This window comes from Coregonus clupeaformis, chromosome 16 (genome assembly GCF_020615455.1).
Source record: "Coregonus clupeaformis isolate EN_2021a chromosome 16, ASM2061545v1, whole genome shotgun sequence".
NCBI lineage: Eukaryota > Metazoa > Chordata > Actinopteri > Salmoniformes > Salmonidae > Coregonus > Coregonus clupeaformis.
Window position 1 is genome coordinate 42505021 of NC_059207.1, and position 22306 is coordinate 42527326.

General features: G+C 41.3%; 2 protein-coding genes across 6 annotated transcripts; both read left to right on the plus strand.

Moving 5' to 3' along the window:
- Nucleotides 1–94: 94 nt before the first annotated feature.
- LOC121565888 (collagen alpha-1(XI) chain-like) lies at nucleotides 95–3342 on the plus strand. Its single transcript, XM_045225487.1, has 14 exons — nucleotides 95–296; nucleotides 472–525; nucleotides 649–702; nucleotides 808–861; nucleotides 1059–1112; nucleotides 1422–1475; nucleotides 1594–1611; nucleotides 1753–1806; nucleotides 1957–2019; nucleotides 2169–2334; nucleotides 2519–2625; nucleotides 2715–2795; nucleotides 2949–3131; nucleotides 3277–3342. Exons 3-14 carry the CDS (start codon nucleotides 682–684, stop codon nucleotides 3340–3342), a joined length of 921 nt encoding a protein of 306 aa, XP_045081422.1. The 5' UTR covers nucleotides 95–296; nucleotides 472–525; nucleotides 649–681.
- A 441-nt stretch (nucleotides 3343–3783) lies between these two features.
- On the plus strand, nucleotides 3784–18815 carry LOC121565887 (endoplasmic reticulum mannosyl-oligosaccharide 1,2-alpha-mannosidase-like). Of its 5 annotated transcripts, none has more exons than XM_045225723.1 (15): nucleotides 3784–4780; nucleotides 4879–5004; nucleotides 10178–10312; nucleotides 10866–10974; nucleotides 11076–11191; nucleotides 11330–11478; nucleotides 11680–11798; nucleotides 12350–12529; nucleotides 13083–13231; nucleotides 13468–13656; nucleotides 14168–14358; nucleotides 16306–16426; nucleotides 16733–16927; nucleotides 17093–17224; nucleotides 17482–18815. In XM_045225723.1, exons 3-15 carry the CDS (start codon nucleotides 10217–10219, stop codon nucleotides 17686–17688), a joined length of 1953 nt encoding a protein of 650 aa, XP_045081658.1. In that variant the 5' UTR covers nucleotides 3784–4780; nucleotides 4879–5004; nucleotides 10178–10216; the 3' UTR covers nucleotides 17689–18815. The 5 variants fall into 5 exon arrangements, with proteins under 5 accessions (XP_045081658.1, XP_045081662.1, XP_045081661.1 ...); XM_045225727.1 differs by having other exon boundaries at nucleotides 12353–12529; XM_045225726.1 differs by having other exon boundaries at nucleotides 11683–11798.
- The last annotated feature ends 3491 nt before the right edge of the window (nucleotides 18816–22306 follow it).

Genomic DNA, 22306 nt, shown 5'->3' on the forward strand with positions numbered 1-22306 from the left:
ATGGATGGCACAGTGCTGCTGGTTCCAGGAGAGGCGGTGGTGGGACCCGGTAGGGTCCAAGACGGCATTAAACGGGACCCTTCAATGGCTGAAGGGTCAAAAGGGAAGTGGCCACACTTCTTAAACCCTTCCACCACATAGCGCATGTCCTTGCATCGCTGGTACGGGTACGGGTAGCGGAAATGTATCGCTCCAACTAATATGGATTTTGATTCTAAAAGTTGTTTTTGTTTCCATGTAAGGGGAATAGAGGAAAAACTGGAAGCAAAGGCTTAAGAGGAGGGAGAGGAGAAAAGGTCAGTAATCACTATTGACTGTGAGAAACTGGCCCGATTTTGTATTCGCCATAACATACAGTATAATGTTTATTGACCTTTAATACAATGCTAATGTTTTGCAAGGGTGAGAGTTTGTGTAAGGTCAACGGGGTATCAGATTTTAATCAAGATTTTACCTTCCTATGGCCTACAGGGAAAGAGGGGAGATTTTGGTTCAACCGGGCCTCCAGGAAGACAAGGGCCTTACGTAAGTTATTTGATCTGTTTTGGAAATGCTGTGTGCACTTTTCAATGCCAGGAGGATTAGCTGTATAACTCAATCACTGGGTCCCCAAAACTCAGGAAATAACTTCCCTTGTTTCTCTCAAAGGGGACACCTGGCTTACAAGAAGAGAAGGGTGAAATGGGCGGACCAGGTGTAGAGGTAAGACCTTGACTGAAGCCTCAACAGGGTGACCATATGATTGAAGAAGTACAGCACTTTGAGCTCATTTTATGTGAGACTAATGTATTTTCCCTGAATTTACAGGGAGAGAAGGGGAAGATGGGACTAACAGGCCCTCCTGGAGGTCAGGGGTTGAAGGTACTTTAGAGCTCATTTATCCCAAGAAGCGTATTACACTTGAGTCAGATGTACAGATGTACTAAAATTGTTAATTTAGATTCACTATGGATACATTTAGCCTCCATCATTCCCATGTTCATATCCCTATACATTTCCTGTATGTAATAATGGACACAGCTCCATGATGTATTGAGTCAGTCGAGTGTCTGTTTCAGGGGACACAAGGCCCTTTGGGACAGACAGGGACGGATGGCCTAAAAGGAGAACAGGTAAGACGCACCTTCTAGTATCTGTCCGTCTAGTGCAGGGTTCTTCAATTCCGGTCCTGGAGGGCCGAAACACTTCTGTTTTTTATTTCTACCTGGTAGTTAATTGCACTCACCTGGTGTCCCAGGTCTGAATTAGCCCCTGATTAGAAGGAGAGGATGAAATACAGAGGTGTTTCGGCCCTCCAGGACCGGAATTGAAGAACCCTGGTCTAGTGTGTTCCGACTCAGTGTTCTGTTAAGTATTCATCATTAATCGTGGCATTGCTATTGAGTTGTATTGACAGTGATTTATGTGTTCCGTCTTTGTAGGGAGACATTGGTCCTCATGGGGAATGGGGGACCCCAGGTCTACCTGGACTGCCTGTAAGTTGTCCTTTTTCAGCAATATGCTACTTTATTTCCCTTGTATTTCTGAAAATATAGTAAAGGTAGTTAAACAGAGAAATTAAATGCTAATGTGATTAATTTCCTCTTTCTGTAGGGTTTGTTTGGAGAAAAGGTATGTGTATATAACAGTTCTCTAAATACAAATACACACATTTGTTCCGTTTTTTTATGCATACCTTTGTGTTCTGTACATGTATTATTTGGAGATTGGTGGATTGACTGAGGGCACTGACTAAATGTGCCTAATTATCAGGGTCTAAAAGGATTTGCTGGAAAATCAGGTCCTGCTGGAGTGAGAGGCCTGCCTGTGAGTATGACCCTACTCACTTCAAAAACATTACAAAAACAGCCGCTTAACACCTGTTTAATGAAATCAAAATGATTCCAGACCCAATCTGGCAACCCGGGCAATGAGTTTAACTTTCATATTGTGTTTGTTTTTCCTTGTTCATGTCAGGGCCTCCCTGGACCTCCTGGCCCCCCTGGAACTTCTCTGAACCTCACTCTGGCACAACTCAAGGCAAGTCATTGGTCATCTATCTAAGCACATCCAAATACTTCATTTCAGTTTGGAATTCCCTTGAATTTTGAAACTAATGCCATTCCGGCCAATTCAGTCATTACTAGTTATCTTACAACACTTCCTTGTTTCACCCCCTGCCTGACCAGGACCTCATGTACCTGTCAGACAAGCCCAACTACCTCCTGATCCAGACTCTTCTGGATTCATTGCACCAGGACCTGCGCTTGTTCATAGATCCACCAGACGGCACCAAAGAACACCCGGCTACCACCTGCTTGGAGCTCTGGCTCTCCCAGCCCAACTTCACTAACGGTATGGGCTTCTTCCACAATGTGACGACTTCTCCGTTATATTCTAATACCATAATATTGATATCAGTTATTTTAAAGCATCTTAAATGTACAATATGTTTATTGGGTTTGTGTGGGAGTGGTTGTACAGCAGCAGAGATTGAACCCAGCTCAGTTTCTGATGTAAAGGTTGTTCCATGTTCCAGGTATGTATTACATTGATCCTAACCAGGGCAGCCCAGCTGATGCCCTTCTGGTGTACTGTGACTTCACTGCAGCACCAAAGACCTGTCTGTCTCCGCTCCAGCCTCAGGTACTTCCACACACAGAACTATAGATCTTATGTGGTAATAACATATGCTATATGCATGTAATAACATATGAAATACCTTCAAACTTCAGGTGCCAGTAAAAGCATGGCTGAAGGATTCTGGGACAAATAACTCATTTCATTGGTTGAGTTCAAAGGAAAAAGGCTTTCAGGTAAGCCTCAAAACCAATCATGATTCTCAAATCGAATCAAATCAAAGTTTATTTGTCATATGCAATATGCAAAGGATACACGTGGTGTACACAGTACAATGAAATGCTTTTATGTTTCTGGTTCGATTTCCTTCCTTCCATGCCCTCTCTCAGTTTGAGTATCTAGGACCCGACGTGGTGCAAATGAGGTTCCTGAGGTTGAACAGCAGGCACACCAGTCAGAACATCACCTACTCCTGCCAGCCTGGGAACAGACAGGGGCCAGGCGAAAGAGAGGTGAAGTTCCTGGCAGACACACAAAGACAGAGTTACCTGGGGACATTACAAGATTGTGTGGTATGTTTTTAGACTAGCCTATAATGATTACCATGTACTGTATTAGATTATGATGGTGGTGGTGGTGGTGATGAGGAGGGGAGGCTGTTGAGGGATGGTGAAGAGTCCCTTCAATGCTTAATGTACTTTGTGTTTATCTTGGCAGCCCTCTGAGGAGCTACATTCGGAGGCCGTCGTGAGTCAGTGTTCCAGTTTGAGAGTGAGGACCTAGATCTGCTTCCCTTGAGAGATCTGGCAGTGTTTGGCAGCAGTGACCTCACGCAGGAGTTTGGATTCACTGTCGGGCCTGTGTGCTTCAGCTAAAGGAAGATAGACACTCTCTCTAAGGACTGCCAAGAGCAGAGACAACAATGAGACAACCACCAGCCAGTGGGGAAATGACCCAGAGAAATGGGAGAGAAACAGATACAGAGAAAGACATCAGTATCTCTTCTCTTCTCATGACATTCTTGTTTATTGCTAAGACAAAGTAGACGTACCAACCAACAGGAAAAAGTGTATATTTTCTCTATCCAAAGGTTGACCAGTTACACATTTTCAGAGGTCAGGGATATTCTTGAGAGAAATGATCTTTGTGTTTTGTTTACATTGATTTTACTTGTGATATTAAAACATGCTTATTTATGTAATTGGTTTAAAATGACTGGGGGTTTCTTTAAATGCTAAAGGTTCCAATAATTCTGTTTTCACATACATTCCCCATACTTAATTCAGGTATGTTCTTGACGAAGAGCACTGTGGTTTACACATTAACCTTCACTGCTGCAATTTAACAATGTGTCCCAAATTTGAGACATAGCTAATCTCTATGTGTATGAGCTCCATGCTCACTCTACGTCATATGTACTACTACCCTTACATCTGCAGTTAGAAACATACCAATATTGATCCCTTGGTCAAAAACTAGGGAGACTAATAATATTCTGATTATTATTAGAAACTATGACAATGAATTCTGTCTGGTGATAATATTGTATGCATTATTGCATCACCTGATAGATGCAGTAGCCTAATCACAATTTCTACCATTTGTGAAATTGTGATGTTTTGATGTCTGTTGATACAGAGGAACAATGCAGTACTGTAAAAAAATGTTATCTTTTACGTTTTTCCTCAGTTTCATCTTTGTTTCAAGATATGTGTTTAATTGTGTGATTTACTTAATTTATATGCTGGCCATTTTTCTTTCATATTTTTATTTTCAAGTTTGAATAAATATCAATCATTCATATTCTCTCGTTTTGTATTGTGCCCCCGAGATAATAGTAATTTTGTTTGACGGAAATGTGTGAATAAATGAAGGGACGGTACTAATTCATAGGTATTGTCACATGGAATATTACACACAATTTATTGAGCACCCAAACAAGTTGGAAAATAAGCTCTTATTTTCATTAAAACTTGCAACAATGTGATTTTACTAGATTCGAATGAAATTAACTACTTATGTTCGTTTCATTAAAGTCATCGGACGAAGTGTTGACTGGAGAGAAAGGCGTGTAGTTACAATGTATCATCCTCAGACTTGTATCAACGATTGTATTTTGTTGCTTCCGCTCTGTTCGGTCAGGTTACTTTTGTAGCACTAAGCGCGTGGAATGTATATACATTTCATTGCTGCTCTGGGGTAGAGAATCGTTCTCTTCAAGGTATGCAATCATTTTAAACGAACACTTGCCTTTCTCCTGTTAGACATGTTCCTCGTTTGTATTAAATTAACTTTACTCGTGTAACTGCTTGTTTTTAGGCTGTAGGCCTCATAATGCCTCGGTCTATAGTCGCTCTGTGAATCGGTCAAGCCTCGCTCAATATCCAGGACATTGGAATTGTGAGCTCCGAAGAGCACGAGCGACGATACACTGTAGACTAAAAGGTAAAGTACATGAATTTCTAAATTCAACGTCTTATTTTAGTCTACGTTTTGATTGTGTTAGCTTGCACATTGTTTTTGTTTGCGTGGATGTTTTCAGTCGTAATTATCAGGGGCGTATTCATTACGCCGATTATGTTGTAAAACATTTCTTAAACGGAAGAAAACGGAACGAAACGGGGTGTGACCTGCCTGAATTTGTCCAATAGAAACTCTTGTTTTTCTCCCGTTTGGTTCTTAAACGGTAAACTGTTTCCGTAATGAATACATCCCAGCTGTTGCGAGTAGCCTTCAGGAATCCTCTCCTCTACCTAGCAGATTGTAACGGGCTAATGTGATGCTCCATTAGCCGTTACAGGATAGGTACTGTTTGAAGCACAGAGAATTTTCGACCAGCCTTAACTTGGCGATACTATCTTCGTTCTCGATTGGGCCAAACATGTATCTTCTAATATGCCCGTGTCCAGTTGCAGGTGGTTTGTTTGAATTTAGAAAATGCTCCGATATTAAAATAAATGTTTTGCTCCAAGTAATCCGACAATGTGTACGCAGCCATCTTGTCTATTTCAAATCTTCTCTCTCATTGATCAAGACAGTGGAGTGTCATCATGACATGCAGCACTTTGGGGTGGTCACCCACCTGTTTCAATGATGGGATTCGATTAATCTGAACCCGGTAGGTGTTTTGCACCGGGTGAAAGTTAATTGAATTCATTTTGGAACCGGGCTGCTCCCTGGCATGAACCAGGTGCCCTGTTCAAAGCCCACAGTCGGCTCAACACAAAAGTGACGTAATGAGTAGTATTCTGTGTTTTCACATGCAAAAGTGATTGCTTAAAAATATATATATATATATATATATATATATATATATATATATATATTACCTCTGCCTTCCCAATGACTACTAGTTTGAACATTCTAACATAAAAATGTATGCACTCACTAACTGTAAGTCGCTCTGGATACGAGCGTCTGCTAAATGACTAAAATGTAAATTTAATGGAAAAGATATGCATGTTTCTGGACAATGCACAATGCTGCCTTGTTGACAACATGACCGATCGGCGCCGATTACTATTCGATTTGAGAAGAGTGCGCCTCCCTCACCGCTTTTGCCCATTCACGTTAAGGGCATAGACCGGTGGTAGTGCCCCCCCAAATTGTATTTTTTAATTTAATTGCATTTTTTAAAGGAACTCAGTCCGGCTTTAAACTTACTCTTGAAAGTTGTTATAGTAGAATGCACAAGGTGCAATTTCGAAATTGGGTAGTGCATAATCAGTTCATCTTGTCATGTTAGTCATTGCATACCTTAGAGAGCTATTTATAACTTGTCGGAAGTCTCCAGATCAACTAGCCCATGTCAGCTAATGTTTTTTATTTCGTTTTTTTAGCCCATAGAAATTGTTGTAATTTTTTAGTCATTCAAATATCACATGAATACACATTAGACATGGCAAAATGAGTAGAATTGCAAGAAAATTAGCTTTGAACCGGCACAATTATCTCCACCAACAAGAGGGGTGTGAACAGTTTGTGTCATGGACAGTGCTTGTGCCCATAGAAATAGACGTGGTGCAGGGGGGGATGTTCCCCAATGCTGGAAGGGGGGCCCGAGTGAAAAAGTTTGGGAACCAGTGGAGGCTGCTGAGGGGAGATGCACACAGTGTCGAGAACGAGGTGGCCGTAGATTTCAGCGCGCATATGGGTGCACACAGTGTTGAGAACCAGCTGAGCACTCGCTCATGTCCGGATCAGTGGAATCTATTTAACACGCCACTAAAGCCATACAATACAGGTTACAATACAGGTTGGCTAAGCCTAACTACAATAATGGATGTTACTGTTTCATCAGGGAGCCACAAAGATCAAGTAAACAAATGTCATCGCTGAATTCACGTTATGTTTACTATTTCATGCAGCCACTGAATAGAAAGAAGCTAAACCCATTTTTACATTTAAGTCATTTAGCAGACGCTCTTATCCAGAGCGATTTACAAATTGGTGCATTTAACTTATTATGGCCAGTGGGACAACCACATCTTGATCACAGTAAGTACACTTCTTCAAACAAGCAGCTGTGAGCAAAGTCAGTGCAATCAGGGACAACTACATCTCCATCACAATAAGTACATTTCTTTAAACAAGTCAGTGCTAGCAGGTGAAATAAGTCAGGTGTTAGTTTAGACAAAAGACAGTGGTAGTAAAAGGGGGGTAGAAGGATTACTATTCCAGGTATTCCTTAAAGAGTTAGGGTTTCAAGTGTCTCCGGAAGGTGGTCAGTGACTCCGCTGTCGTGGGGGAGCTTGTTCCATCATTGGGGTGCCAGAGCAGCGGAAATGTGTGAATAAATGAAGGGACTGTACTAATTCATAATTTATTGGTATTGTCACATGGAATATTACACACAATTTATTGAGCACCCAAACAAGCTGAAAATAAGCTATTTTATTTTCAGTAAAACTTGCAACAATGTGTGTATTCGAATAAGAAATAAGTAGAGATATCATTCACGCAAAGTCATGAGGCTGAGTGTGTAAGTACCTATGCCTCCAGGATAATATGGTAAAGTTGGCCTCATGTATAGGCCCAACAAACAAATAAAACCAAGGACATCCAACATCCATCAGATTAACCGTTTTTAATGAAGCCAGCAACGCAAAAAATTAATCTCAGTTATTGACAGTATACAGGTATTATTGCATGTTGACTAACCAATCGCAGTGAAATTAGATTAAATCTAGTCATGATACATTTCATGTATTTCATTAAGGTAAACTTGGTAGATTGGCATTTGACGTTGTTGGTTGGCTAGCAAGGACAACCTGGCGTTACCCATCGTTCACTTTTCGGAAAACTGGTCCAGCCACTTGGTAGCTAGCTATCGTTAGTGCAAATAATGCAGAATGATGAATCTATGACGGTGCAATTGTAAACTATGAATTATAAACCCACCATAGCTTAATTTATGAATGAGGTCCCAGTCGGAGTTTTCTCGGTTGAACGCGCATCGAACAGTCCTTGCACTTTGAAACCCACGCCCACGGTGACGTATAGCACCGCCCACCGGGTGAAATAGCATGAAAAGAGTGTGTCCTACGTTAAACAGTACCTATCCTGAGTGTTGCCAATTTAGCGACTATTCATACCCCTCTAGCGATACATTTTCAAAAAAGCGACTAGCGACATCTAGCGACTATCTCTGGTGTTATTGGAGACTCTGACGTGAAAGCACGTATCGCTCTTACTCTTCTCAACGAGCAGCGGGTGCTGCCGGGCCCCACCCCCGTCCCAAAGCACTCACAGGCGGCCCAGTCGTCGCGCAGCAGTCCCTCCCAGCAGCAGTCAGAGCACGAGATGTTCACCCCTCCGCGTCCAGACTGCAAATGAATCGCGCATGCGGGAAGCCGCCGCTGGCTGATCTCGCCCTGGCTTACATTCAGGGCGGGATGTAAAATGTTCTTTGTCTAAAATAAATCACTGCACAAAAATAAATCACTGCATTTGACTCACACAGCCTCAGTCACTTACTCACCTAGTCCACTGTGTGTGTGGCTCTCTGTGACATAAGCTAAACATCTAGCTGGCTAGCTCATCATGTCTCAGTCTAAATTGTACACTCAAAAATACAGAAAGGAGTGGGAATCAAACCCTGAATTCAAAGGCTGGTTGAAGCAGTTTATTGGAGATGATACACGGGCATACTGCCTGTATTGTAAGGCTGATTTCTACGCCAAACTTAGGGATGTAAAAAAACACATGACAACTAAAAAACATACTCAAAAGGCAAAGCCTTATATCAATTCCACCCAAAACAAGCTGCCATTTATGGTTAAAAAAATTGACTGCAAAAAAGGCTGAGGCCACCATGGCATTAGCTATCGCTGAACACTGTTCCATGCTGGCATGTGATCACATTGGAGAAGCATGTAGAGCTGCTTTCTCAGACTTCACTGCTGCTACCCACTTCAAAATGCACAGGACAAAGTGCACAGAAATGATTAATGGTGTTCTAGCACCATACTTTCTGAAAAAGTTGGTCGCAGATGTGGGTGACCAGCGTTTCAGCCTCCTCCTCGATGAGTCCACGGACGTAAGTGTTTCCAATTACCTGGGGGTTGTGATAAGTCTGAAAAAAAAAAATTTTTTTACCTGAATTAGGGCCAGACTAGTTACCATCATTTTCTCACATTGCCATTGACAGTTTTTTATATTGTCTCTTTTTGGTCCATTTAGATTGTTAATGTAGATTGTATACAATTTTTTTTTTTAAATGTTATGGACATAAAAAAAACAAGAATCGACAGAAGAAAGTTCATTTGTAGTTCTAAACATATTTAGGGTGTTTGTTACTCACTTTTTGTCTCTCCCACAACGTTATTCCTCTCTCCTACAGCGTCCATCACAATTACATGCACATGGCAAATTATGTGATGACGTCATTTAGCGACTTTTAGGACAGCCAATAGCTACTTTCCTTACTGAGGAGTTGGCAACACTGACTGAGCATCACATTAGCCCGTTACAATCTGCTAGCTACCTCTTGTCAACTGGCATACTGTATCCTAAACGTAATTTATTTCCTTTCGAAGCTAATTTGACCTGTTTGGGAACAAATGTAAGCAATATTTTCTATAGTTAGGACAATAGGCTGGCAGGCTGCAATAAGGAAAGACAGTGACAGTGAGAATAATGTAAACATAATAATATATGCCATTTAGCAGACGCTTTTATCCAAAGCGATTTACAGTCATGCATGTTTACGTATGGGTGGTCCCGGAAATCGAACCCACTACCCTGACGTTACAAGAGCCATACTCTACCAACTGAGCTACAAAGGACCACTCAAATACTCACTAGCAATAGTTGGCTGTGATTGACAGAAATAATTTCAAGCATGTCAGAATTTATCAATAAAAGGTTTGTAAACGAAACTGCATTGCTTTGTTTTCAGATATTATGCTTTATTTCTCAATTGAAACAAAATCATCATTGTATGCTATATCCTGCAAACATTTAGCCCTATTTATAATGTGTCCTCAATATTCAGTAATTTGGTCCAATAAAAGCACATCTCTCTACAGTTGAGTTTGTATAATTAGAGAAGGGAGTTTGTGTTGCCTGTGTTGCATCTGCTGTAACATCTAATTTGCATCCTACTTTCCCCCTCTAGCATAGAGTCTATGAATTCACTGTGGGGTAGGCTGGAGACATGCACTCACCATCAAGGAAGGACTTTGTGTCTTTAACCTTCACTGGAAGTGGCAACTATAACAGCAAACAGTGGAAAAGACAGTCCTGCTGGAGGGTGAGTGAGTGCTGAAGGAAGTCAACCAACCTACTTATCTTAATCACAAACTCTGATCTGATGACTTACTATGTACTATTTACAGTTGATTGATAGGCTATACTATATATCCCACTGAATGTTTTATACCGCAAATGCAGCATTACATTTTAATGGTTAACTAACTTGATTGAAAAAATGCCTCGAGACACATTATCATCATATCCATAATTTCATGTGATAACATGATCATGTGAAACAGAAAATTATTGTAGCTCAGACTTGTCATTGTCAATCTTTGGAGATATGACACCAGGATGTTGATGTTTATCAGAAGAATATGAAAATGCAGTGCCTCTGTACAGTACGTAGCAGCATGGTACTGACAGTTGATCAGACATGTAGCACTTTGTGGCATTCAGTGGTTCTTCTGTATTTCTTGCTTATAGTGTGAATGTCTCTCCTGACAGACAAGCCAGTGCAGTCAATTGTAACTGAGTTTTTGTGTTTTTCGCTCTGTGCTTACAGCTTTGTCATTTTCTATCTCATCCAATTTGCACCCATTTCTCCACAGAAATGGAAACAGTTATCCAGATTGCAGCGCAACCTCATCCTCTTCACCATGGCTCTCATGTTAGTTTGTGGGATTGCCACTTACCCCACTGTCACAGAACACTTCCGAGGTAAGGCCAGCAAAAAAATCTAATTGTTATGATGTATGGTGGTGGTGACTCTGTTTTTGAGGCACCAGAGACTGAGCATCCTCCCCTATGTACCTCCCCAGGCCTTACTGTTGTTGTGAAGGAGGAAGGGGGCCATGTTCTGAAACCTGTCATCCCTGAGGTCCTACCTGAGTCGGACAAACAGAACCAACTGCTAGTACCAGAGCCACCTTCAGAGGTTGGTACATTCCACTCCTCTGCTTTACTACTAAAGCTAGCCTTTGGCTGTGAGAAATATGTGCCGTGATACATTCAGTAAGCAATGTTTTTGAATTAAAGCACTTCCCTGCCTTTAACGTGTCTCCTCCTTCATAAGCAGAAGAGGGCACCCGATAAGCGGGGTCCACCGGGCCTGCAGAACCGTCTGCAGAAGAAAGGCAATGGGTCAGATATCCAGGTGGAGGAGAATCAGATACAAGAAGCAAAGAAAGCTGACATAGAGGAGGGAGAGAAGCCACTTGTTAAGTAAGACTAGTCTCTAATCAGTGGAGATGACTAATGGATAATGAAAGTAAATTCATCTCTGATACATAAGCCTTTATTGCATGCATGGGTTAGGGAAGCGATTGTGATGAGTACTCGGAATAGAAACTACAACTCCATTCCAACCAAATATAAACATGTTTTCTGGTCTTCTCATCTTGACTGACACCTATGTGTATTTAGCAGGCGTGGGGCCTTGATTGAGGCTGACCAAGCCACCGAAGGAGGAACTGCCAAGGAAGCAGAGAACAAGGTGGATGTCCCAGCGGTTGAGCAAGAGGACCATTCACACAAGGAGCCAGGTCTGTACCCTGCTTCTGCCGCTTCTCTCTCTCTCTCTCTCTCTCTCTCTCTCTCTCTCTCTCTCTCTCTCTCTCTCTCTCTCTCTCTCTCTCTCTCTCTCTCTCTCTCTCTCTCTCTCTCCCTCTCTCTCCCTTTCTCTCTCTCTCTCTGTCTCTCTCTCTCTCTCCCTTTCTCTCTCTCTCTCTCTCTCTCTCTCTCTCTCTCTCTCTCTCTCTCTCTCCCTTTCTCTCTCTCTCTCTCCCTTTCTCTCTCTCTCTCTCTCTTTCTCTCTCTCTCTCTCTCTCTGTCTGTCTCTCTCTCTCTCTCTCTCTCTCTCTCCCTTTCTCTCTCTCTCTCTCTCTCTCTGTCTCTCTGTCTGTGTGTGTGCAAACCCTCCATAGCCCACCATTCATGACCATTAACAACAGTTGTTTATTAACCACAAGTTGAGTTTGATAGAGGGCAAACTAGAGCTTTGAGAGGAAATGTGCAGATTTAGTTATTGGAAATAGAAGTAATTCATTTATAATTCTTTGGATGGTAGCTAATTATCTTGGCGTGTGTGTTTCAGAAGTCGATAGGCTTGAGGCAGTACGAGATGCTTTCAGACATGCATGGAAGGGCTACAAAGAGTTTGCTTGGGGCCAAGATGAGCTGAGGCCCATCTCTAAGTCATATGGAGAGTGGTTTGGCCTGGGCTTGACCCTGATTGATGCACTGGACACCATGTGGATCCTCAACCTCAAAGAAGGTACTTCAGTGTTTCCCCTAGGGAGTTTTTACAGCAGTGATGGCAAAGTTAGCTGTTTTAAAGCTAATTTCCTGCAATTCTACACATATTGCCATGGAGCAAAGAGAACATTTGACAGTTGTAAAGCTAGTTTCCTCCAATTCTACACATTTTGCCATGGAGCTGAGAGAAATGTGATAGTTAGTTCTCAAAGATTATCTTATTAAAAATATATATAGCTCCATTATCTTTTCTACATACTTTATATCTGGTTTAAGTTGACACTGAAAACGTTTAACCATCGCAAAAATTATTCCCCCCCCCCCCCAAAATGTTTAATATATACAGTATATTATATACAGTATATTATTATATTATTATACAGTATATAAATAATATATGACAGTATATTTAATTTGGCGGCCACGATTTAGCAGCGCCGGTGCGCCACTGCTAAATGCATATAGGGGAAACACTACCTACATTCATGATCCAACTTTTCTTTATACCTGCTATATCAGAGAGTTTACATGGAGTTAGACCACTAAAGTTGTGGTTGGCCTCTTTTGGACAGAGTTTGAGGAGGCTAAGACCTGGGTGTCCACGGAGCTCTCCTTCAATAAGAACGTTGATGTGAACCTGTTTGAGAGCACCATCCGTATCCTGGGCGGCTTGCTGAGCACTTACCATCTGACTGGAGACACTCTGTTCCTGGACAAGGCTGTGAGTCACATATACAGACAGAGAGACATACAGAGAGCTGGCTGTTACTGCTGCTGGGCCTCTGACACTTCCTCTTCCACTCCTTCTGCCTCTCAAAGACCCTTTCATGGGCTACTGCTAATGCTGCTGCTGGTCATATGAGTTCATTCGTGAAATAACTTGTTTTTCTGTGGGAGGGGGTCTGGCTAGGGAAACATATTGATCAGCCTTCTGTTGTTCTTTTGATGACCTTGCAGAAAGATATAGGAACAAGGTTAATGCCTGCCTTCAACACCCCATCCAAGATCCCTTACTCAGATGTGAACATTGGAAAGGGTACGGCCCACCCCCCTCGATGGACGTCGGACAGCACTGTTGCTGAGGTTACCAGCATCCAGCTAGAGTTTAGGGAGCTGAGTCGCCTCACTCAGGACACACGCTACCAGGTAATATTCATAAGCAATGTTCTAGTGAAAGGACTCGATTAATGTCAGCCTTTTGTACAACGTTCGATTCTACAGTACTTTATCAATTATCTCTGACAACACTTTGAGCTAGAATCCTTAGTTGCTACATCAATTTCTGGACTTATAGATTAATGATGTATACCTCATTGATTATTGAAAAAGATAACTTATAAATGCCTCATGAGCTTAGTTCAACTGTCGTACCCCATCAGAACCAAAAATATAAGCTTGTTTTACTCCAATGTTTGTAAATAAAGAAAATGTAAACAAACACTGTATATCCTCAACATGATTAAAACTATAATGTTGATATCATGGATGATCAGTCCTTGCATCCATAGCTCTGTCTATGAATTTGAGTGGTTACATTTCCCTAGGCCCATTCCTCAGCGTTGTACCAAAACAGAAGCGGGGTGACTGCTTTGTTAGTGTTTCAGTTAAGGATTCTAGCTTTAACTTCCATATTCCTCCTTCCCCCTTTCTCATCCAGGCTGCAGTGGATGAGGTCATGCAGAAAGTCCACAAGCTGGAAGGGAAGCAGGACGGCCTGGTGCCAATGTTCATCAACACCAACAGTGGTCAGTTCACCCATCTAGGGGTGTTCACCCTGGGGGCCCGGGCAGACAGCTACTACGAATATCTCCTTAAACAGTGGATACAGGGAGGCAAGAAGGAGACAGAGTAAGTTGGATTGGATTTTCTAAACACTTTTCCTGTCTACTTTTCTCAAGGCTGTCATGAGTTTGAGGCTGACACTAATTCACAGTCAGGTCTAGCTACTCGATTCCTACTCATCTTGTCTAGGCTCCCTGCTAAGTACTGGGGGGCAGGCAGCAGAGTTGTCACTGTTCTAGCTTGCTGTCATGTTTGACAGTCCTAAAGCTTGATCTCCTCAGCTCCGTTGATGTAACTGACATGACTTAAACAGCCCCGTTTCTCTGTTACCTGCAATTCTGTGTGGATATGGCAGAATGGCTGTATGCCGTATCAGGCTGTGCATAAGACTGAAATATTAATGATTGTCTGGGAATATTTGCTTAACGTCATGCACAACTAGGTCTTCAGAGCTGCTTTAGAAAACATTTATCCTCAGTTGGAACAGCTCTCACAGACCCAGCACAGCTTGAGGACTTTGATGCTTGAGGACAGATTTAGTTATTGTGCTATGTTTAAAGTACTTCTTTGAAATTGTATTTTTATTTCCTTGGCTCAGCGCTGTATCAGTTGGTGTTGACACTAGATTCTATGGGACACTTATCAAGCAATAATAGAAAACTACACAAGTACCATTCAGCTGATGATGTTTCTAAGTACAGTGAGGGAAAAAAGTATTTGATCCCCTGCTGATTTTGTACGTTTGCCCACTGACAAAGAAATGATCCATCTATAATTTTTATGGTATGTTTATTTGAACAGTGAGAGACAGAATAACAACAAAAAAATCCAGAAAAACGCATGTCAAAAATGTTATAAATTGATTTGCTCAAATAAACCTACCATTAAAATTATAGACTGATCATGTCTTTGTCAGTGGGCAAACGTACAAAATCAGCAGGGGATCAAATACTTTTTTCCCTCACTGTATTTGTACAGTTATTGGCCATATTCCTTTCAGTCAAGCCAATAGTGTTTTTATACAGAGCAGGACACATAGACTGGTGGAGGTACTGTTCCAGAGTGTTTGGCTGTAATGCTGTGTCTGTACGTGTGTTCTCCAGTGTTTGGCTGTAATGCTGTGTCTGTACGTGTGTTCTCCAGTGTTTGGCTGTAATGCTGTGTCTGTACGTGTGTTCTCCAGTGTTTGGCTGTAATGCTGTGTCTGTACGTGTGCTCTCCAGTGTTTGGCTGTAATGCTGTGTCTGTACGTGTGTTCTCCAGTGTTTGGCTGTAATGCTGTGTCTGTACGTGTGTTCTCCAGTGTTTGGCTGTAATGATGTGTCTGTACGTGTGTTCTCCAGTGTTTGGCTGTAATGATGTGTCTGTACGTGTGTTCTCCAGTGTTTGGCTGTAATGCTGTGTCTGTACGTGTGTTCTCCAGTGTTTGGCTGTAATGCTGTGTCTGTACGTGTGTTCTCCAGTGTTTGGCTGTAATGCTGTGTCTGTACGTGTGTTCTCCAGTGTTTGGCTGTAATGCTGTGTCTGTACGTGTGTTCTCCAGTGTTTGGCTGTAATGCTGTGTCTGTACGTGTGTTCTCCAGTGTTTGGCTGTAATGCTGTGTCTGTACGTGTGTTCTCCAGTGTTTGGCTGTAATGCTGTGTCTGTACGTGTGTTCTCCAGTGTTTGGCTGTAATGCTGTGTCTGTACGTGTGTTCACCAGTGTTTGGCTGTAATGATGTGTCTGTACGTGTGTTCTCCAGTGTTTGGCTGTAATGCTGTGTCTGTACGTGTGTTCACCAGTGTTTGGCTGTAATGCTGTGTCTGTACGTGTGTTCTCCAGTGTTTGGCTGTAATGATGTGTCTGTACGTGTGTTCTCCAGTGTTTGGCTGTAATGCTGTGTCTGTACGTGTGTTCTCCAGTGTTTGGCTGTAATGCTGTGTCTGTACGTGTGTTCTCCAGTGTTTGGCTGTAATGCTGTGTCTGTGTGTGCCAGAGTACTTGGCTGTAAAGCTGTGACTGTGTTCTTCAGGTTGCTGGAGGATTACCTGCAGGCCCTGGAGGGAGTGAAGAAGAACCTGCTGAAGAAGTCTTCTCCTAACAGGCTGACCTTCGTAGGGGAGCTGTCCCATGGTCAGTTCAGCCCCAAAATGGTTAGTATACGAACTATGCACACCAGATGAGTGTGGGTGAAAGAGCTGTTGTTTTCTATAAATCAAAGGAACCTCAAGGTTTTCTTTGAGGCAGGTATGCATCCTGTTTAAGGTTGGGTATTTAAAGCCCAGTTTCACCCAATACTTAAATGTTTCCAATATCTCACGTGTCGCTTTGATGAGTCAAACAAGTGTCAACTCCCAACCAACTGTAGTTCCAGTCTTTTCCATTAAAAGATTGTGGGCTCCATTCTGCAACATGGACATGCTATTTCTCCACTGACTCCCCAACCCTCTGTCTGTCAGGACCACCTGGTGTGTTTCCTCCCTGGGACCCTGGCTCTTGGGGTCCACCACGGCCTGCCAGCCGACCACATGGAGCTGGCCAAGCAGCTGATGGAGACCTGCTACCAGATGTATGCCCAGATGGAGACTGGCCTGAGCCCTGAGATCGTCCACTTCAACATGCACGAGGGCAGCATCAGAGATGTAGACGTCAAGGTGGGTATAAAGAGGTGCTCCCCTCATAGCAGATATATTGTTAAACAATACACTACTGAAGTATAGTGGGGTTTCTGACCATTTATTTTACTGTTGTGAAGTTTTTCATGGATATGATCAATTTGCTATGTGATTGTTTCTCGTGTCTGTCTGTCCTCTCCTCAGCTTGCAGACAGACACAACCTCCTTCGCCCTGAGACAGTGGAGAGCCTGTTTTATCTGTACAGGTTCACTAAGGACAGGAAGTACAGGGACTGGGGCTGGGAGATCCTCCAGAACTTCAACAAGTACACCAAGGTGAGAGAACACAGTCACTACCCAGCCTAGACTACTGTTAATACTGTAAGTAAATTAACCAGCCTGGTCCCAGATCTGTTTGACGTGACAATGACCATAGGAGTTGGCAAGACGGCACAAACTGATCTGAAACCAGGCTACTGAGAAATGCATGGTTAATGAGATATTCAGTATGTGGTTATTGAGTGAGTATTTCCCCAGAGATTACAGATCCTACTTTTATAGCGTGTGTTGTGTTGGTCTGTGTCTCTCCTCAGGTTTCTACTGGTGGCTACACATCCATCAACAACGTCCGGGACCCAGAGTACCCCAGCCCCCGGGACAAGATGGAGAGCTTCTTCCTGGGGGAGACTCTCAAGTACTTCTACCTGCTGTTCTCAGATGACCCGGAGCTGGTCAGTCTGGAGAAGTATGTGTTCAACACAGAGGCCCACCCCCTGCCCATCTGGCCTTCTGCTGAGTAAGCGACACACCGGCCAAGTCAACAGGACACATGCATACAGTAATACATCACAGCTCAGGGCTTGGCTAACACCAAGATATCTCATTACTCATTTTTATATATCTGTGACTCAAGTTTGGGTTGGTTTACCCTCTCCCAACTCGACAACTCTGGAAAAATGCATATATAAAAATAAAAATAAACGGAATTAATTGTTCGTTAACAAATGATTGTAATAGCCATGGGGGAATGACAGCAGTGTTAGTGTGAGATTGAGGCATGGTAGCCTTGCAATTATATATCTATTTTTTTGTCTGTTCTCACCACATTGCTGGTGCGGAGTCTGTCTGTCCTCTGATAATGACAGTTGTTTACTCTGAAGGAAGAGTGGAAAACATGAGAGCCAGCCAAGCTGTGTACTTGGCTCATCGTGGTTATGTTGTCCACCAACACTAGAGAATGAGATGAGTGTGACTGAACTCCAAGCTGTGTCTTAGTCAGAGGCAGCAGAAGCCTGAGAGGAAGTGGAGGTGCTAGTTTGGCAGAATACAACTCTACTCTAGGAGACCAGTGACACAATACTGGGCTTTACAGGAAATGACATTGCATTGGGATAGAACTTCCTGTGTACCTGGATCATGTCACTCTCCAGTCTCTCGATCACATTCTTAAGAAATGGTTTATATAAAAAAGTATTTAATGTTAAATCATGTCAGGCATAGAACAGTCTGGTTTACTTGCATACTGTGAACCTTTTTGTGTATGGGGACTACAAGCACTTATTGTTGAATTTCCTTGAGTTTGACTGACTCAGCTGCTATTATCTTTAATGAATGTTCAGTTTTCTTATTTTTCCTTATCATTTGTCATCATTTCCTTTTACGTTGTGTGGCATCAAACTAGAGCAAGCCAGTGTGGACACTTGGGTAGTTTAGTTATACAAATGTATTTGTGAGATTAAGCTGAATTTAGTTCTTATCATTTGAATTGATTTGTAGTGTATTGTGGTATAGTATATCTGGATAGACTGAATTAAAATTGTGGTTTATTCCACAGAAACTGGAGTAGCAGTAGAACTGGGCCCGGTTTCCCAAAAGTATGTTAAGGCTAAGTTCATCGTTATTCATAGCAGACTTCGAAAAGGCATTTGATAAAGTACAACTGGGGTTTATATATAAATGCCTGGAGCATTTCAATTTAGGTGAATCTCTTATAAAATAGGTCAAAATCATGTATAGTAACCCTAGGTGTAAAATAGTAAATAATGGCTATTTCTCAGAATGTTTTAAACTGTCAAGAGGAGTGAAACAAGGTTGTCCACTATCGGCATATCTATTTATTGTGGCCATCGAGATGTTAGCTATTAAAATCAGATGCAACAATAATATCAAGGGATTAGAAATCCAGGGCTTAAAAACAAAGGTGTCATTGTACGCTGATGATTCATGTTTTCTTTTAAATCCACAACTAGAATCACTCCACAGCCTCAGAGGATCTAGATACATTTTCTAACCTCTCTGGATTACAACCAAATTATGACAAATGTACTATATTACGTATTGGATCAAGAAAAAATACAATTTTTACATTGCCATGTAGTTTACCAATAAAATGGTCTGATGGGGATGTGGATATACTTGGAATACATATCCCAAAGGAAATAAATGATCTCACTTCAATAAATTATAATAGAAAGTTAGCAAAAATAGATAAGATCTTGCTACCATGGAAAGGTGGGTGCCTGTCAATTTGTGGAAAAATCACCCTGATTAACTCTTTAGTATTATCCCAGTTTACCTATTTGCTTATGGTCCTGCCTACGCCTAGCGAACAGTTTTTTAAATTATATGAGAAAAAAATATTCCATTTTATTTGGAACGGCAAGCCAGACAAAATTAAACGGGCCTACTTACATAATGAATATGAATTCGGAGGACAGAAATTATTAAATATTAAAGCATTAGACCTATCACTAAAAGCTTCAGTCATACAAAAGTTATACTTAAATCCGAACTGGTTCTCTAGCAAATTAGTAAGATTGTCTCACCCAATGTTCAAGAATGGCCTTTTTCCCTTTATTCAGATTACAACCACTCACTTTCAGTTATTTGAAAAGGAAATCATCTCCCAGATATCACTATTTCTAAAACAAGCCATAGAAAGTTGGTTGCAATTTCAATTTAATCCTCCAGAAACGACAGAACAAATAATGCAACAAATATTGTGGTTAAACTCAAATAAAGAAATTGACAAAAAAACTTTTTTTTTTGACAAAATGTTTTAAAAAAGGTATAATCTTTGTAAATGATATCATCGGTAGGACTGGTGGAGTTGTCGCACATGCAGCTAACAAAAACATATGGAAATGTCTGCTCTACCCAAAATTACAACCAAATAGTTGCAGCCTTACCGCAAAAATGGAAGAGGAAAGTGGAAGGAGGAGAAAGTAAGGAACTTGTCTGTCGGCCTTGCATTAAAGAACATAATTGGTTAAGGAAAACTGTGATAAATAAAAGGGTATATCAGTTTCATTTAAGGACCAAAGGATTGACAGCCGTCCCATATAGATTGCAAAATAGTTGGGAAGAGATTTTTGACGTACCGATCCCATGGCATAGTGTTTATGAACTGATACGCAAAACGACACCGGATTCAAAACTTTGAATCTTTCAATTTAAATTATTATATAAATTCTTGTTACCAATATAATGTTATTTATATGGGGGATACAATCTTCCCAGCTCTGCAGATTTTGCTGCGAAGAGACAGAATCATTAGATTTGTTTTGGTAATGTCCATTTGTAGCTTGTTTTTGGACACAGGTCCAGGAATGGCTAAAGGATTGCAATATTTACCTGGAGCTAACCCTGCAGATAGCACTACTGGGTGATCTGAAAAGTCAGTCAATCGATCGATAACATAATAATACTATTAGCAATTTTATTTATTTTCAATTCACAATCTGTAGAAACAAAGAGAATAGAAAGGTTCAGAACTTTTGTTAGACATCACAGTACAGTTGAAATATATATGGCAAATAGAAATCCTATATGGATGGTGTTAAAAGATAGATGGGAGGTGTTGAATGGAATTGAAAGATGGGACTAATAACAACTAACAATAACAAGATAACTAATAATGTAGGCACGCTGTGTCCATAATAAGTGTATGGGTTGTAGGTTGGGAGCTTTTGTGAAGGAGCACAGTTAGAAAGATATGGCATATAGAAGCAAACCGGATGGACATCATGAAAATGATCGGAGAGGTTGAGAGTAGAAGAAGTTCAGGAGAAAGAACAAACAAAATGTAATTATTGTAAAATTGACTTTGTCCATAAAATGTAGATAGTGGGTATGGGCTGGAAGTAGAGGCCTAGGCGTTGTTGTTCACTAGTTTACTCCAAGTGGGGAAAGGGTGGCGGGGTTGGAAAGTAATAAATGGGAATATATATATTTAAAAAATTAATAAAAAATTCATCGTTAAAACCATAGGACCCTAACGATGAATTTAGCCTTAAGATGCTTTTGGGAAACGGGGCCCTGGGCTGTAGATCCCATACGTCACCATCATTACTGTAAATAGCTATTGTGAATGTTATATGATATACACTTTCACTTGGATGATTCTATTTGTAGTGGTATTTTATTTAACTGTTTGTATTGAGACCAAACTCAACATCCTAAGTGTATTGTGTGAAATGTAATTTCCTTCGGTATTTGAATGTGCAGCTCTCCCCTCCTTTAGTGTTGTTTCACTTGTGCCTTCAACGTTGCTCTAGACAACACTATGAAACAATTTGGACATTCATAAATTGTTGTTTTGTTATTGAAATGTATATAGTTGACGTGAATAGTTGTGCAAAGATGTGTATTTGTTACATAATCATGGTGTGATTTTGAAATAAGGAATGTCATTTTCCAACAGTCCTTCAACCATTTGCTGGGTATACTTCCATAACGCTCAAAACTGTGCATAGACTTACAGTACATATCATGAAACAAAGGGCTCTCTGCTTCCTATCTCTCTTTCACATCTCTGATCAGTTAGTATACTGCTGGTCATTTCTGATTCCTTTTAAAGAAATCCTTCAAAATGGATCCTAAACTTTTGTACACCAAAGATATCCTAGTTAATAAAATAACTGGAATCTGGAATTATTCTAAATTCATCATTCTGTTAGGAATGACAAAATAAGCCATTTCCCGAAGCCATGTTTTATAACAATGTAAATGAAATGCTATTGGAGATTTTGATACAGCATCTGAAGTCAGCTGCTGCCTGCTGGCAGCTCTCTGTAACCAAGGTCAACAGTGATATTGTCATGGTTAATTAAGGGCTGGATTCAATCCGTATCGGTGCAGATCCGTCTCATAGCACGATTGGGCAGTGTTCCCGCGTTAGTGGAGACCCCATTCACGGTAAAGGCTGCAGATGTCGGCTCAATCGGAAATTACTTCTACATTTTAACACAGATCTTCTGCAATAGTTCCATGATACAGATTAAATCCAGCCCAAAGTCTGCTGCTCTGACTGACTCAGCCCTCAAGCTGTGGAGGACCATTTTATTTCAAACCACTAATACCATATGAAATAAGCCTACCCAACTGGGACTTCAAGGGAAAATAAGGCCTAGATTCAAT

Coding starts and splice junctions, on each gene's coding strand:
- LOC121565888 (XM_045225487.1), top strand. CDS start 682: ATGGGCGGACCAGGTGTAGAG. Junction 862..1,058: donor CTGGAGGTCAGGGGTTGAAG/GTACTTTAGAGC, acceptor TGTCTGTTTCAG/GGGACACAAGGCCCTTTGGG. Junction 2,796..2,948: donor CAAAGGAAAAAGGCTTTCAG/GTAAGCCTCAAA, acceptor GCCCTCTCTCAG/TTTGAGTATCTAGGACCCGA.
- LOC121565887 (XM_045225723.1), top strand. CDS start 10,217: ATGCACTCACCATCAAGGAAGGACTTTGTGTCTTTAACCTTCACTGGA. Junction 10,313..10,865: donor AAAGACAGTCCTGCTGGAGG/GTGAGTGAGTGC, acceptor ATTTCTCCACAG/AAATGGAAACAGTTATCCAG. Junction 13,657..14,167: donor CTCAGGACACACGCTACCAG/GTAATATTCATA, acceptor TTTCTCATCCAG/GCTGCAGTGGATGAGGTCAT.